This window comes from Nicotiana tabacum, chromosome 10, assembly GCF_000715075.1.
Source record: "Nicotiana tabacum cultivar K326 chromosome 10, ASM71507v2, whole genome shotgun sequence".
NCBI classification, from domain to species: Eukaryota; Viridiplantae; Streptophyta; class Magnoliopsida; order Solanales; family Solanaceae; genus Nicotiana; species Nicotiana tabacum.
This window is the reverse complement of record NC_134089.1, coordinates 1,483,468-1,500,124: the sequence shown is the minus strand read 5'-3', so window position 1 is coordinate 1,500,124 and position 16,657 is coordinate 1,483,468. Positions and strand designations below refer to the sequence as shown.

At 41.6% G+C, this 16,657-nt stretch overlaps 1 protein-coding gene across 9 annotated transcripts; it reads left to right on the top strand.

The window, feature by feature from the left end:
- Positions 1-9,317: 9,317 nt before the first annotated feature.
- On the top strand, positions 9,318-12,241 carry LOC142164570 (uncharacterized). 9 transcript variants are annotated; one of them, XM_075222461.1, is made up of 5 exons: positions 9,333-9,778; positions 10,319-10,400; positions 10,603-10,648; positions 11,079-11,186; positions 11,289-12,237. In XM_075222461.1, exons 1-5 carry the CDS (start codon positions 9,623-9,625, stop codon positions 11,392-11,394), a joined length of 498 nt encoding a protein of 165 aa, XP_075078562.1. In that variant the 5' UTR covers positions 9,333-9,622; the 3' UTR covers positions 11,395-12,237. The 9 variants fall into 9 exon arrangements, 4 of the variants coding, with proteins under 4 accessions (XP_075078562.1, XP_075078563.1, XP_075078565.1 ...); XM_075222462.1 differs by having other exon boundaries at positions 9,334-9,778; positions 11,079-11,153; XM_075222464.1 differs by having other exon boundaries at positions 9,335-9,778; positions 10,603-10,671; positions 11,079-11,153.
- Positions 12,242-16,657: the final 4,416 nt, after the last annotated feature.

The following is a 16,657-nucleotide window of genomic DNA, read 5'->3' as shown; positions in this document are numbered from 1 at the left end:
TTTGGAAGACGATGAGATCGAGTCCGTATTATTGAAAAAGTTCAGAGAGACCCTCGCAAAAGGAGCAATGATCTGGTATCACAACTTGCCACCAAATTCTATCGATTCTTTTGCCATGTTAGCAGATTCGTTCGTAAAAGCACATGCTGGTGCCATAAAGGTCGCAACGAGGAAATCGGATCTATTCAAAGTAAAACAAAGGGGTGACGAAATACTGAGGGATTCGTATCCCGGTTTCAAATGGAACGCATGGATTTGCTACCAGTCACAGACGACTGGGCCGTACAAGCTTTCACCCAAGGGTTGAACGGATTGAGTTCGACAGCGTCACGTCGGCTGAAACAAAGCTTGATCGAATACCCTGCAATAACTTGGGCGGATATACACAATCGGTATCAATCAAAAATCAGGGTCGAAGATGATCAATTGGGATTTCCGTATGAACCCACGCGTCAGAACCGCGCAACCACTAAAATTCTGAAGGAAACCAACAGAGAACAAAGGTCAAACAGAGACCGATACTAGCCGTACGTCACAGATCGGGTGAATCACGGTTCGGCACATGAGACAGTTAGGAATAACCGCAGGTATGATCGAGGGCAAAATTCTCGGGGACTTATGAGCAAGAGAGGCTTTGATAAATATGCCGATCCTATAGAAGTTCCTCGATTATCAGAATATAACTTCAACATGGATGCATCCATCATCGTATCGGCTATCGGACGCATCAAAGATACCATATGGCCTCGACCCATGCACACCGATCCGGCCCAAAGGAATACTAATCAAATATGCGAGTATCATGGAACCCATGGTCACAAAACGGAAGAATGCAGACAATTAAGAGAGGAAGTAGCCCGCTTGTTCAACAAAGGGCACCTTAGGGAATTTTTGAGTGATAGGGCGAAGAACCATTTTAAAAACAAGGACTTCGGCAAGCAAAACGAATAAGAAGAACCACAACACATTATTCACATGATCATCGGCGGCGTCGATACCCCTCAGGGACCTATGCTCAAACGCACTAAAACGTCGATTGTGAGGGAAAAGCGATCTCGAATTCAAGATTACACTCCCTCAGGGACTTTATCGTTCAATGATGAAGATGCAGAGGGAATCATCCAACCCCATAATGATGCACTGGTAATATCCGTACTCATGAATAAAATTAAAATTAAGCGTGTGTTAATTGATCCAGGTAGCTCGGCCAATATCATCAGATCGAAGGTCGTAAAACAGCTCGGCCTACAAAACCGGGTCGTGTCCGCAACTTTGGTTTTAAACGGATTCAATATGGCATGCGAAACCACCAAAGGTGAGATAACCCTACCGATAAACGTCGCCGGAACAATTCAGGAAACAAAGTTTCACGTGATCGAAGGCGATATGAGATATAACGCCCTTTTCGGAAGGCCGTGGATCCATAACATGAGAGCTGTACCTTCAACCCTACACCAGGTCCTCAAATTCCCAACACCGACAGGTGTCAAAATAGTGTACGGAGAACAACCAGCCGCAAAGGAAATGTTCTCCGTCGAGGAGGCAAAACCAATATCTTCGTCTTCGCCGGTGAATGGATCGGGTTCAAAAGGAGGCACAGTCGAAGACAGGAATGCCAAATAGCAACCAAAGACATCGGCCTCGACCCAGCCAGATAAGCAGGGCATCGAAGAAGATAATGATCAGTGGATCCCTTGATCCTTCGTGACCCCCGATGACTCCGATGCCACTAAATCAACTATTGAGGAATTGGAGCAAATCATTTTGATCGAACACTGGCCCGAACAAAAGGTATACCTGGGAAGGGGTTTGAGCCCCGAACTCAGGAAGAAAATCATTCAATTTCTTATCGATAACATCGATTGCTTTGCTTGGTCCCATTTAGATATAACAGGAATCCCGCCGGACGTAACGACACATCGACTAAGTGTGTCCCCTGGATTCAGACCGGTGAAGCAAAAAAGAAGACCCCAATCGGAGGTGAAGCACGCATTCATAAAAGATGAGGTAACTAAACTGCTCAAAATAGGATCCATTAGAGAGGTAAAATACCCCGAATGGTTGTCCAATGTGGTCGTAGTGCCTAAAAAGGGAAACAAACTTAGAATATGTATAAACTACAAGGACTTGAACAAAGCATGCCCCAAAGATTCTTATCCACTGCCCAACATCGATCACTTGATCGATGCCACGGCCGGCCACGAGATCCTCACTTTTCTCGATGCCAATTCCGGGTATAATCAAATCCAGATGAACCCGGAAGACCAGGAAAAGACTTCGTTTGTGACCAGATATGGAACATATTGTTATAACGTAATGCCCTTCGGGCTAAAAAATGCAGGAGCTACTTATCAACGCCTAGTAAATAGAATGTTCGAAGAACAAATAGGTAAATCAATGGAAGTCTATATTGATGACATGCTAGTCAAGTCCCTGCGCGCAGAGGACCATTTGACCCATTTGCAGGAAACATTCGATATTCTGAGGAAATACAACATGAGGCTCAACCCCGAAAAATGTGCTTTCGGAGTCAGCTCGGGTAAGTTCCTCGGCTTCATGGTGTCAAATCGGGGAATCGAGATTAACCCAGACAAAATCAAGGCCATTGAAGACATCACCATCGTGAACAGTGTGAAAGCTGTACAAAGGTTAACAGGAAGAATAGCAGTCTTAGGCCGATTCATTTCGAGATCATCAGATCGAAGCCACAAATTTTTCTCTCTCCTCAAAAAGAAGAACGACTTCGCTTGGACACCGGAATGCCAACTAGCGTTACAAGAACTGAAATGATATCTATCGAACCCACCACTGCTGCACACTCCAAAAACCGACGAAAAACTTTACCTGTACTTGGCAGTATCAGAAGTCGCCATAAGCAGTGTCCTGGTTCGAGAAGAGGAAGGTACGCAATTTCCTGTTTACTACGTAAGTCGGACCTTAGGGGAAGCGAAAACTAGATATCCGCACTTGGAAAAATTGGCGCTTGCGCTGATTAGCGCCTCTAGGAAGTTACGACCGTACTTCCAATGCCACCCCATAAGCGTATTAACCACCTGCCCACTTCATAATATTTTACATAGGCCTGAACTATCGGGCCGATTGGCCAAATGGGCCATCGAACTCAGCGGGTATGATATCGAATATCGACCTCGAACGGCCATCAAGTATCAAATTTTAGCAGACTTCGTGGCTGATTTCACGCCGACCCTCGTACCCGAAGTCGAAAAAGAACTACTGTTAAAATCAAATTTATCGACAAGGGCATGGATCCTCTTTACGGACGGAGCTTCGAACGTAAAGGGGTCTGGGCTAGGCATAGTTTTAAAATCACCCACGGGTAACATTATTAGGCAAGCTATTAAAACTATCAGGTTAACTAACAACGAGGCCGAGTATGAAGCCATAATTGCAGGTCTCGAGCTAGCTAGAAATTTGGGAGCGGAGGTCGTTGAGGCCAATTGCGACTCTTTGCTGGTGGTGAGTCAAGTAAACAAAACCTTCGAAGTCCGATAAGGCAGAATGCAAAGGTATTTGGACAAACTGCTTACCACTTTAAACCATTTCAAACAATGGAGTCTACGACATGTTCCACGAGAATAGAATAACGAGGCCGATGCGCTTGCTAATTTGGGATCATCGGTTGAGGTGAATGATTTGAACTCGGAAACTGTCGTTCAACTTTCAAGATCTGTAATCGAAGAAGGGCACGCCGAAATAAATTCTACTAGCTTAACCTGGGATTGGAGAAACAAGTATATTGAATACTTAAAAAACGAAAAGCTCCCTTCAGACCACAAAGAGTCCAGGACCCTTCGAACTAAAGCTGCTCGATTTACTTTGACTGCGGACGGAATGTTATATCGAAGAACATTCGATGGACCGATGGCGGTATGCATAGGTCCGGGAGATACCAATTACATCCTCCGGGAAGTACACGAGGGCACTTGTGGCTATCACTCCGGTGCCGACATATTAGTTCAAAAAGTGATCAGAGCAGGGTATTATTGGATCGATATGGGAAAAGACGCAAAAGAATTTGTTCGAAAATGCAATAAATGTCAAAGGTTTGCTCCAATGATCCATCAGCCCGGAGAACAACTTCACTCGGTCCTATCCCCATGGCCATTCATGAAATGGGGAATGGACATCATCGGCCCCCTACCATCGACCCCAGGTAAAGCCAGATTTATTTTGTTTATGACTGACTATTTTTCTAAATGGGTTGAAGCGCAGGCGTTCGAGAAAGTAAGAGAAAAAGAGGTTATCGACTTTTTGTGGGATCATATCATATGCCGATTCGGGATACCATCTGAAATAGTATGTGATAATGGGAAGCAATTCATTGGCAACAAAATCACAAAATTCTTCGAAGACCACAAAATAAGAAGGATACTAGCAACCCCGTACCACCCAAGCAAAAACGGACAAGCCGAATCAACAAACAAAACTATTCTTCAAAACCTGAAGAAGAGATTGAACGACGCTAAGGGAAAATGGAGAGAAATCCTGCCCGAAGTCCTTTGGGCATACCGAACAACATCGAAATCCAGTACAGGGGCGACCCCATTCTCCTTAGTATATGGCTCCGAGGCATTGATACCAGTCGAAGTCGGAGAGCCTAGTCCCAGATTTCGATTCACGACGGAAGAATCAAATAACGAGGTTATGAACACCAGCCTTGAATTATCGGACGAAGGACGAGAAGCTTCCCTCATCCGGTTGGCCGCACAAAAGCAATGAATCGAAAGGTATTACAATCGAAGAACTAAATTTCGCCACTTCAAGCCAGGGGACTTGGTGTTAAGGAAAGTCACCATCAATACTCGGAATCCAAACGAAGGAAAACTAGGACCAAATTGGGAAGGACCGTACCAGGTGCTCGAGAACTTTGGGAAAGGATCGTACAGGCTCGGCATCATAAACGACAAACAGCTATCAAGCAGTTGGAATGTATCACATCTAAAATGGTACTACTGCTAAATTCCGACCTTTCCCATATTTATTCAACTGTCCAGCACAGAAGTTCGAACAAAGAACAGAAGTATTCTTTTACTCAAAAGCACGTGTTGCACTCTTTTTTCCTTAGACCGGTTTTTTTCCAAATGGGTTTTTGCGGCAAGGTTTTTAATGAGGCATCTATCGATCGTGCTGCGCTTTTAAAACAGTATCCAAGGTTTTCGACCCTTAGCCCGAATGGCCTCGAATACCGGGGGGCACCAGGCCCTCAAATACATCGAGTTCAGATGCAACAAAGTCTTCTCACAATAATAGAGGAAAAATTGTAAAAGCCAAAATGGTCAAAATGAACCATGCTAATATAGATTGCCCCAAAACATATGTACAATGACTTGAGATTTATTATGCAACCAGCCTGCGGGCATATCGAGTTATCTCGAGTTTGAAATAAACACTCGAATATTAAGCCTACGGGCTACTTCTATATCGAGTTCGAAATACTCAGTCGACCGTTGAGCCTACGGGCTACTTCAACATCGAGTTCGAAATAATCACTCGAATATTAAGCCTACGGGCTTCCACATTATCTCGAGTTCGAAATAATCACTTGAATATTAAGCCTACGGGCTACCACATTATCTCGAGTTCGAAATAAACACTCGAATATTAAGCCCACGGGCTCTATATCGAGTTCGAAATAAACACTCAAATGTTAAAGCCTACAGGCTGCCTAGTTCGAACGAGGACCCAATCGAGTTTGAAACATTGAAAAAGCTACGTTTACTCAGAGTTTACGTTAACCACCACATTATCATCAACTCAACAAGCAAAACGTCACTCCAAATCTGATCGATCAAAATCGACCTTGTTATATATATACAAAATTGCCTACGTAATTAATTTACAGATATGGAGAGTTAGACTCTAAGCTTCTGGGTCGGGGTCTTCCCCACCCTCGGACCCGCTTTTGCTACCATCATCGTCATCATCATCAGAAGCCAAGGCTTCAGCTTCCGCTTCAAGCTCTTTTGCCTTTCTTACCTCTTCGGTAAGGTCGAAACCTCGAGCATGTATCTCCTCGAGGGTCTCCCTCCGAGATCTACACTTAACAAGTTCGGCAACCCAATGAGCTCGAGCATCGGCAATCTTCGCTGCTTCCCGGGCCTCCACCTGAGCGGCCTCAGCATCAGTTCGATATACAGCAATAGACTTATCCGCCAAAACTTTCGATGACTCAACCTCCACCTTAGCCTCAGCAAGTCGTATCTCAAGCTCATCGATTTTCTTAGCCTGAACCGACACCTTTTGCTTGACGTTTCGAAGCTGAACGTCGGATGATAATAACTTTGTTAAGATGGTTTCTTTCTCCGCTGCCAGACGGTCAATAGTCTCCTTCCACTGGTTGCATTCGGCCCGGATTTGATCGACCTCCTCTCGAAGTAGCCCGATCTTCTCGATCTTTTACTGCAACTGAGACAACGAAGGGTTAACTTCCACAGTCGAGTCGAATCCATACTTTAACAAAACGAGGCTCACCTGCTGATCGAGCTCGACCCTTTCTTCACGAACCTTAGCCAAATCCGCTTGAAGATCCTTTATAACCTCCTCCTTTTTGCTACAAAGAAGCCGAAGGTCATCTCTTTCACCTAGGACCTTCTGGAGTTCGGCCTCACACTGGCTAAGATCAACTCGAAACCTACCAATGGCCTGTATAGTTAGAAACTGTCATCAACACCAATAAAACAAAGAAGGATCACCGATATCGGAACCATCAAGTATGGAAAAGAACAAAGAAGCCAAGTATGGAAGAATCATTACCCGAGTAATAAAACGCTGAGCTTCCTCTAACAAAAGAGAAGCATCACCGATATCGGAACTGTCATCAACACCAGTAAAACAATCCTTAAAAGGATCCGCTGCACCTGAGCCAGCACCAATATCGGGAATCTTCAGCTCTCGAGCCTCCTTTAACGCCTCCTCAGAAAAAGACGGAAGAGAAGGTGAATGACCCATTGCCATTGCCCCAAGCAAATCACTCGGAGTACTTCGATCGAGACTTAGGTCTTCGGAACCAACCTCGATGGGCATGGACGTCATCGGCTCAGCAGCTCTAGCAACCTCAACTGCCTCCGTAGGTCGAACTACCAAAGTCGAGGAGCTATCTTCTTTTCTTCTTCCTCCCTCAGTCATTGGACCGAGTCGATCGAAAGGGCAATGATTTTTCTCCTCACCTTTCGAGTTTTGGGCTTAGGGTCCTCCGGCCGAGAGGAAGCCCTTCGTTTCTTTTCATTTCCCTGTTCCAGGATCGGGGACTTGTTTCCTTCATCACCCCTCGAAGGCCTCAAAACGGCATCCCTAGTTACACCTATATACAAAGGAAAAATCGATAACGAAATGAACGCAGAATAACCTCGAGGGAAACAAGAACCAAACCTCACCATGATTCTTGGCCTCCCATCTACCTTTAGCCAAATCAAGCCAAGCGCGCTCGGCATAGGATGAAGTCGAGGCTAACTTTCGAACCCAATCCTCGAGATCAGGCACAGCTTGTGGCATCCAAGGTGCAGCTGGACATCATAAAATAATATTAACAAAAACGAAAAAAGACACAAAAAGCAAACAAGTATCATTTACGGTCGAAATTCCATTTTTCAGGAAACGGCATTTTTTCCTCCGGGATAAGATCACGAGTCCTCACTCGAATATATCGACCCATCCAACCTCGATCCTTATCTTCATCGATGCTCGACATCAAAGCCTTCGATGCTCGACGATGTAGCCTAATTAGTCCACGATAAATCTGAGGCCGATACAGTCGTATAAGGTGGTTCAGAGAAAAATCCAACCCTCCGGCTTTGGTAGAGAAGAAACGCAATAAGATGACTATACGCCATAAGGAAGGATGAATTTGGCCGAGGGTGACCTGATATCTCCTGCAGAAATCAAAAATCACGGGATCGACAGCTCCCAACGTAAAGGGATATGTGTAAACACTTAAAAATCCCTCCACGTAGGTAGTGACGCTCTCATCGGAGGATGGGATTTGTAACACAACCTCAGAACCCCAGCCGCAGTCTTTTCTGACGGCCTCGAGGTGAACCTCCGCTATAGAGCACGTATACATCAATACGTGCTCACAACGACCCGGAACGGACGAAGGGTTCTCCACCCTAAAATCAGTTTTTAAAATACACGGGCCGGGAATATAATCTTGAACGGACGGCTCCGTCGGTGCCTTATCGTCACACGGCCGTGAGGAGGAAGCTTTCTCCTTGTGAGGTACGATTTTTGAAGTTTTCGCCATCAATATGAGAAGAAAAGTCGCAAAGGAAGGTGAAAGAGGGGACAACACCAAAACTCTGGTATAAGCGACACTAAAGCAACGAAGTAGAGAAAATAATCAAAGGGAATTTGGGAAAAGAGGAAGCACAAAAGTGGAAAACATTACATGGAAAAACTATTTATAAGGCATGGCGATTCATTTCTAGCGGTGGCCGACCACCGACTGACATACATTAAATGCCTCGATAAAACCAAATCGATGGGACAGCTATCACGCACGTCATAGTCAAAGTCGATAGAAACGTCATCGTTGATTCGGTCGAACCTTAGGAAAATCACATTGTTTCTCGTCATCTCCTTTCCAAGAAACGAGGGGGCTATCTGTATACGGTTAAAACCGATCCTCGATCATGAAGATCGATCGAGAATGGCATCTCAGTCAAGGGGTATCTTCATGGAGAACCCGAACGAATTCCGAGACGGGGGCGTCGAGCTTGGGGCGTCCGAATCGACCGAGGTAACATCGACCGATACAGGTCCCGAACATCGATGCCCGAAAGTGATCACCAAGCTCGAAACCAAGGCCGAGGTTCCGATCCGACACCGAGCTCGAGTCGGTATCGAGCTCACAGACAAAAATCTGTTACAACCGCACCAAATGGGAGAATCTTGGCGGGAATTAAGGAGGAGACACACCATCATGGGTCCTCCACTAGTAATATTATTCTATTATGTTGCTATAGATAAAGTAGTGATCCTTGGCTATAAAAAGGCAAGATAGATTGTAATAGAAGACATCTTCCCTGGGATTAAGAATTCATTGTGTTTATCTTTCTAAAGCTCACTAAGTATCTTTGTTCATCATTTCCTATTTTACATCATAAATACGTGTATTGTTATCTTCAGATCAAAGGAATCTACTTACCCTTAGAACCATACATAAATTCAACGTTATCCGATTTTTCGGGTAAACAATACTTTGATAGTAATTTTAAATTCTACCATCTTACACATATTTGTATCAGCATATGTTACTGCAAACCCATACGATATTTATGTAACATATTTGTGGTCTTTTATTTCTCTTTTGAGTACAACTCAGTAATAGCTCTGCAGTCTGCCATTTCTCTACACAAGATCATCCCTCGGAGATATTGTCACTGTACTTTTTTCTTACAACATTGTAGTTCTCTTCACGGGCTATCCCCACTAGTATTGGATACAGTGGAATAAGCACTTGAGGGTATAATCGTCTTTTCAGTTTTATTTTGTATTTTTCTTTAACAATAACATGTCAAAGCCACCGCTGGATTCAACACTATCATCGACTTTACCAAATTGCTCTATGTGCTGCTTCCCATGTCTGCCAGTCTAAGGGCACGTCATGTTTTCGCTTTTGGGTAAACGTTGGGCAAATAAAAGATTTCAAGATTTCTCATGTACAATCTTCGTTCGGATTACACTTTCTTTCGCCTCTCTGTTTATACTTTCGCTCTTCGTTTTTCTTGTTGTTGCCAAATTTCCAGCTGACCACTTTTGGGTGAGTTCAGTTTATATTGTGTTATTTCCATTTTTCCCTTCTGTTTAAAACCACTTCGTCCTGAAGGGATCTGCGGTGGTAAATATTTTATTTATTTTGCGGATTTACGGATCGGAATACAGAGGTAATGATGGGGATAAGCAAGTGATTAAGCACGAATAATACTTCTCTAAGTAGTTGGTGAAACTATTTGCTAACTCTAAAGTTATTTTGGATAATAACATTATTTTTATTTGGCAATTAGTGTTGAATTGAACACGCGAGAGATGGAATATTCCAACCAAATACTGGGTAGGGAAAAATAGGATAACCAAGGATTCTTGGCCGGGACAATTTTTTTGGGTACAACCATTTCTGAAAATTGTACCCATGAGATAATTCCCAGCTTTGGTCTACGAATTCCCTTTTTGGCTGAATGAGTCTTTAGCCATTCTCATCAACAACAGATATGATTTGTTACTGTAATCGCGGCGTATGAGAAAACAAGACACTGAAGGGCTTAACCTTGCTGAAAATGCAATTGTTGTTGTCCCAGTGCAGGCAACATCATCTTTATACAAAGCAGGATTCCCAAAACAAACTGCTCTTACCATACGAGAATCTTATGCTCTTCTTGAAAAAGGTTATAATGTTGTACTCATTGTACCATACATATTGATAAAGTAGTCTTTCATTTTTCACTGGTAGAATGTGTTTGACACCTTAGTTGTCTTACATGTATGTATAAATAAAACATTGCAAATATTTTGTGCTCTTATGCTCTGTTTTTCAGTTATTAAAGCTTCACTGTACACATTTAAAGGTCTTGCCTATTTCTCTTACAGCTGCTAGCCATCAACTTTGTGCAACTACATCCCGCGATAATTACAAGTATGCGTCTAACAGATTCGCAAGTAATGTTGTTTTCTTTGATATACTTGTAACATTTTGTAAGCTAAGGAGATTTTGCTGTCAATTAAAAGTTAGATCCTTCACTACAAGAATTTCGGCTGAACTTCCTATGAGCTATATTGTCTTATATATTTTCTAGCAGATTTCTTGTCTTATTGATAGTGTCCAACCCAGGTTTTATAAACTTCAAGGAAGATAAGACAAAACCTTATCGAAGGAGCAAATTTTGAAGCGACTTTCACGATTGCAATGCTCAAGCATTGCAGGTTAATGTCATTGTGAATGTGTCTCTTACCGAATAGCTGCAAATTGAACTTTATATTGATTTTTTCCAACATTGCAAAATATGTTAGGAATGGAAGAGCACATCCCATGAAGCTAGATAACTGCTAGCTTGTTTGTTTTGCAGGAATATTCCGTGTTTCAATTACCACTACCTTGCATTTCCAGAGCTGGAGTTAAGAGTGTCTGTGCCCAAAGCAGGGTCGATGAAATTATTTATGCTGCTTGATGTTTGGTTATAAGTCCATATTTTTATTACATTACTTACCTTACATTTTGGGGCTTTAATGCTAAAATATACTATATTCGTGCTTAATTGAGTTTATTTTATGTGTAGGTACGTTGAAGACGAAATTGGGAGCAAAGTAAAAATTATATGTGTATTTTATACACTACAAGAATGGAGTCATGATTATTTAATTAGTGGATATATTAAGGTTTAACTTTGTGTAGGAAGACAAAAGAGACAAATCAAAAAGAAGACAAAAAGAAAGACAACAACAACCCAGTATAATCTCACTAGTGGGGTCTAGGGAGGGTAGTTTATACGCATACCTTACCCCTACCCTGGGTAGAGAGGTTGTTTCCGATAGACCCTCGGCTCCCTCCCTTCAAGAACTCCCCACCTTGCTCTTGGGGTGTGACTCGAACTCAAAACTTCTTGGTTGAAAGTGGAGGATGCTCATCGCTAGAGCAACCCACTCTTGTCGACAAAAAGAAAGAACAATGCAAAAAAATTGAAAACTAAGGAAAAGAAGACAAAAAACGTGAAATGGAAAGTGATATTTGGAATGTAGAACTGAAGAAAGAACAATGCAAAAACTGAAGCAACTCAAAAGCGAAGCAGCATCCCAGGCGGCGCGAGGTTCCCTGCTCGTGATAGAACAGGCGGCGCGAGACTCATAGCGCGCATTTGAGCTTGCAAGGCAAGGCCTGGGGCAAAGTGGAGCACGCTATTAAGTTCGCGAGGCACAGTTTGTAGTGAGGGGGTTTTGGATTTTAAAAGCCTATTTCATCTCTTATTTGATTTTGGACATGGTTATTTCGTTTGGGACTTTTTCCTACACTTATAAATAGTCATTAAACACCATTTTTAGAGCAGTTTTGCGACCGAAGGCAAGAACATCACGTGGAATTAGTTTTGGAGAAGAAAATCATCTAAGTTCTTCATTCCTTTATCTTTTCTTTGTAATTTATTTATGCAAAATACTTGGAAAATTATTACTACGGATATGAGTGGCTAAGCACTCTAAGTTCTAGGGTTGTGGTTGACATAATTATTAACGTTTATTAATTACATCTTCGTTAATTCGAATTATCATCTTGTGGTTGTTTCTTTAATTCTAGCTACTAATTCACCCTACTATCTATGCTATGCTTGGGAAAGCCGTGTTTAGATTAGAGTAGAATTAGAGAAATCTTGTTTCTGAACCCGTGGCTCGGAGGAAGATTTCGCGGTTATGATAAGAATATACCTAACAGTCTTGCTTAGTTGAATACCGTATTATATTCGTTCATAATAGATTCAAGATCATAGGAATATAGGGTTGATATATTATGAATAGACGGATAGTATTGTGGGAACATGCTATTTATATAAACGATCTGGTCAACTAGCAATCATAGATAATGTGGATTAACGAGTGTAATTATTGAACTTAATAGGATTGATAAACCGACCACAACCCTGAAATTTTCATCTCCTCTGAAGTAAAATCTCATCATACGCATTTGCATTCTTGATAAATTAGTTGTTACTTGTTTAATTTCAGCAATAGTAGATTAATAGAAAAACATCACTCTTAAATAGCTTGGACAATTAATTGATTTTAGTTTGCTTAGCTAACGATCAATCTAAGTCTTTATGGGTTCGACATCCGACTTTCGAGTCATTTTATTACTTGACGACTACGTATACTTGCGTGTACTTGGGGAACCAACAAGTTTTTGGCGTCGTTTTCGGGGACTTAGTTATTGATTGTTTATCTAAGTTTAGCTTTGAATTGATTTCTGTTCAAGTTTTTAATTTTCCTATTTAGTTATTTTTCTTATTAGACTTTTACTTTTATCTTTACAGGTTTTGCTTATTTTTTTCTTTTTGTAAATATTTTTATTTTTAACAATTTAATTTTTCTCTTAATGTGTTCATAGTTCTATCAACATGACATCTGGGGATGAAATATCCGGAGGTAAGGTTATTGATGAAAACGCTTGGTTGACAGAAGACTTTTATGGCCCGTCTTTTTGGGCTTGTCATGACTTGAACTCTGGGAGGTCTGAATTTGAATATGGGAGTAAGGGTTGGTATTGGGACAAATATTCACGATTAAGAGAATATGAGGAACGACGTAATCTTCTAACAAAATTGGTGAATAATTGGTCGAAAGAGAGAGTTGATCTTGAACAAGAAATTGACAAGTTTGGCTTGGCTTTGCACAACTTGGATGCAGATTTGAGTGCAAAGGTTAATGCGTTCAACGCCCAACAATTTAATGATGAGTTGTGTGAAACTGAAAAAAATCTTCTGGACCAAATTGAGGAGCGGAAACGAGAATACCAAGCATTAGACCATACTTTTATTGATGATGTCCATGTTGAGGAAAACACTCCAAAATCATGTGAGGAAGTAGATAGTATTATTTTTGAAGACTCTAATGTGTGTACATATGAGGATATAACTAGTGAAGCAATTCTAGAGTTATGGCGCATTGGTCCTTTTTCATCCATTTTTCAACATTGTGTTTGGATGATGATATGGGAATTGAGTCATTCGAGCCTTTGGAGGAGTTAAAGGACGAGGAACAAAGTGCTTACATTCTGGAATTTATCGTGCCAAAAAGTAAAAATTACATTCCTCATCTAAAGGCCACGAAGTGTAGAATGAAACATTTATTACTTGGCCCGGTTATACTTATAGTCCCACTACTGGAGCATAGCCGCAGAGTGGATGCCATGTTAGGGGTACAATTTATAAGTTCTAGGTGGAGGAAAAAATGGTTCAAGTCGTGTCGCGACGTTAAATCATGCGCTTGTTGGGAGGCAACCCAACTTTACTGCTTTCTTTAATTTTTATTTTTATCTTATTATTGTTATAGTATCTGTTTTTGTTTTGTAGGATTATAAGCATAGGAAGCAAAGCCATTGGAAGAGTGCAAAAGCGAGTCAGATGGTTGGAACTAGTGTGAGGTGCCCACACTAAGGACCATGCCTGCGGGAAGTCTGAGTACCCCGTGAGTCGTTATTGCTTCGTCCTTTGGCCTTTCAGGGAGTTTCTTGTCCACCCTCATTATTGTTTTGCTTTATTTGTGCATTGGGGACACTGCACTCTTTTAAGTGTGGGATGGAAGAATTCTCTAAATAATTAGTAGTAGGATGTTAGAAAAAATATTAACTTCTTATTTTTGATTTCGTAGTTGTGTAGTATTTTAATTGAGAAAAATCGGGAAAAACATATCGGAAAACAAAAGTTGAAAAATTGGACTTCTCCCGACGATGAATTTTCTAGACAGTTTTCTTGAGGGATTTGAGTCTAAAGAAAAAGGACAAAAAGATTTTTTTTGTAGGTAATGTAGTAATTCCCTCTTAGTTTTTCTTTGTACCACTGTTCTTTTTCAACAGTTTTGTTTGAACCGAGTGTAGGTAGTTTTTTTTTAGGAGTATGAGCCATTGTGCTATGAATTGAATTGAAGAAACATCTCTTAACTTTGTTATACTTTGAGAATAGTGAGTACTTGGTTGTGACGCTTAGGCTCAGTTGTTGACTCTTGTATAAGTATCTTAAATCATATGATCTTAACTTTGCTTAACTGCCTTGACTAGAGTGTCTTGATGAGTCCAATCCTGAGTGAGTTATGTGTCATGTGTGTGTGAGCTTTGTGTGTTATTCTGTGCATTGCATTTGATGTCTAGATGTCACGACCCAAAACTAACCTCTCTCGTGATGGCGCCTATCGTGGAACTAGGCAAGCCGACTCATTTCCAAAACAAATCGATATTTTTATTTTAAAGATAATTTCAAGGTTATTTAACATAAAAACCTTCGTAAAGGAGTTCTAATCAAAATAAAAGTGCAGAAGGAAAAGCCCGATATCGGGGTGTCACTAGTCATGAGCATCTACTACAATCTGTCTAACAATATCAAGGCTAACTCAGCCTGGAAAATAGCTAAATACAACTAGAGGAAGATAAGAGGGAGAAGAGCAGGGGCTACGATCGCCAAACAGCTACCTTGTTATCTCCAAGAAAATCTGCAACCAGAACACTCAATAACCGCTACCGTGACCAGCTACACCTGAATATGCACACAAGGTGCAGAGAGTAACGTGAGTACGTCAACTCAGTAAGTAACAACAATAAATAAAGATTGAGCAGTAGTGACGAGCAATAAAGCATATAACATTCATATCGGGAAATCTCAGTAAAATACCATATGCTTTTAAAAAATAGGATTTGAATCAAAACATCTCGTTTAACCCAGTTCCAGTAAAAATTATTTAAAGATATTTTTCAACAGTTTTCAAACAGAGGAAAAGTGCAAAGGTGAGCAAAAATGATGAAATCATAAACAGCCCCTCGGGCAAAACATCACTCATAAACAGCCAATCGGGCAAACCTCACAGTCACTCGTGCCACTCGGGCATACCTCACAATCACTCTTGCCACTCGGGCATACCTCACAATCACTCATGCCTCCCAGTCACTCAGCACTCGGCACTCGCACTCAGCAGGTACATGCGCTCACTGGGGGTGTGTACAGACTCCGGAGGAGATCCTTCAGCCCAAGCGCTATAAACTGCACGGACAACTCACGTGCTGCACGTACAACTCACGTGCCATAATAATAAAGTATGCTGCAGGCAGGCAGCCCCGATCCACACTCATCCTCACAAATCAATCCCTCGGCCTCACTCAGTCATAAACCTCTCAAGACACTCGGGCATTTCAGTAAAACAGAGCATTCGGCCTAAAATATTTATATGCATCAAAATAGAGTCATAAAACTGAGTTATGCGGTAAACAAGTATAAACATGACTGAGTATAGATTTTCAATCGAAAACAATGAGAGGATGGGAAGAAACAGCCCCTAAGGGTCCAAACAGCATTGGCGCAAGGCCCAAACATGGCATTCAGCCCAATTTACAGAAATTCTTTCTAAAACATATAAGTATTATATGGTTTCAACAAAGTATGCAACTTTAAAGTTGCTACGGGATGGACCAAGTCACAAATCCCCAACAGTGCACGCCCACACACCCGTCACCTAGCATGTGCGTCACTAAAAAAAGTAGAATGATACAAAATCTGGGGGTTCATACCCTTAGGACTAGATTTACAATCGTTACTTACCTCAAACCGGTCAAATCTCTACCCCGCAATGCTCTTTCCTCTGGACTCGGCTCCAAATGCTCCAAATCTATTCACAATCAGTACAATACCATCAATATACACTAATGAAATGAATTTTACCAGAAAAGCTTCAAAATTAGACCAAAATCCGAAATTGGCTCAACCCCGGCCCCTGGGCCCACGTCTCGAAATCCGACAAAATATACAAAACTAGAAAGCTCATTCACTCATGAGTCTAACCATACCAAATTCATCAAAATCCGACATCGTTTGGTCCTTCAAATCCTTTAATTACTTTCCAAAACTTTCAAGCCCTAACCCCTCATTTTCACTAATTACCATGATTAAACAACGACAAT

Excerpts from the sequence above, each read along its gene's own strand:
- LOC142164570 (XM_075222461.1), top strand. The coding sequence starts at position 9,623 with ATGTTTTCGCTTTTGGGTAAACGTTGGGCAAATAAAAGATTTCAAGAT. Across the intron at positions 10,401-10,602 it reads TTATGCTCTTCTTGAAAAAG|CTGCTAGCCATCAACTTTGT; the intron begins GTTATAATGTTG and ends TTTCTCTTACAG. Across the intron at positions 11,187-11,288 it reads TTTATGCTGCTTGATGTTTG|GTACGTTGAAGACGAAATTG; the intron begins GTTATAAGTCCA and ends TTTTATGTGTAG.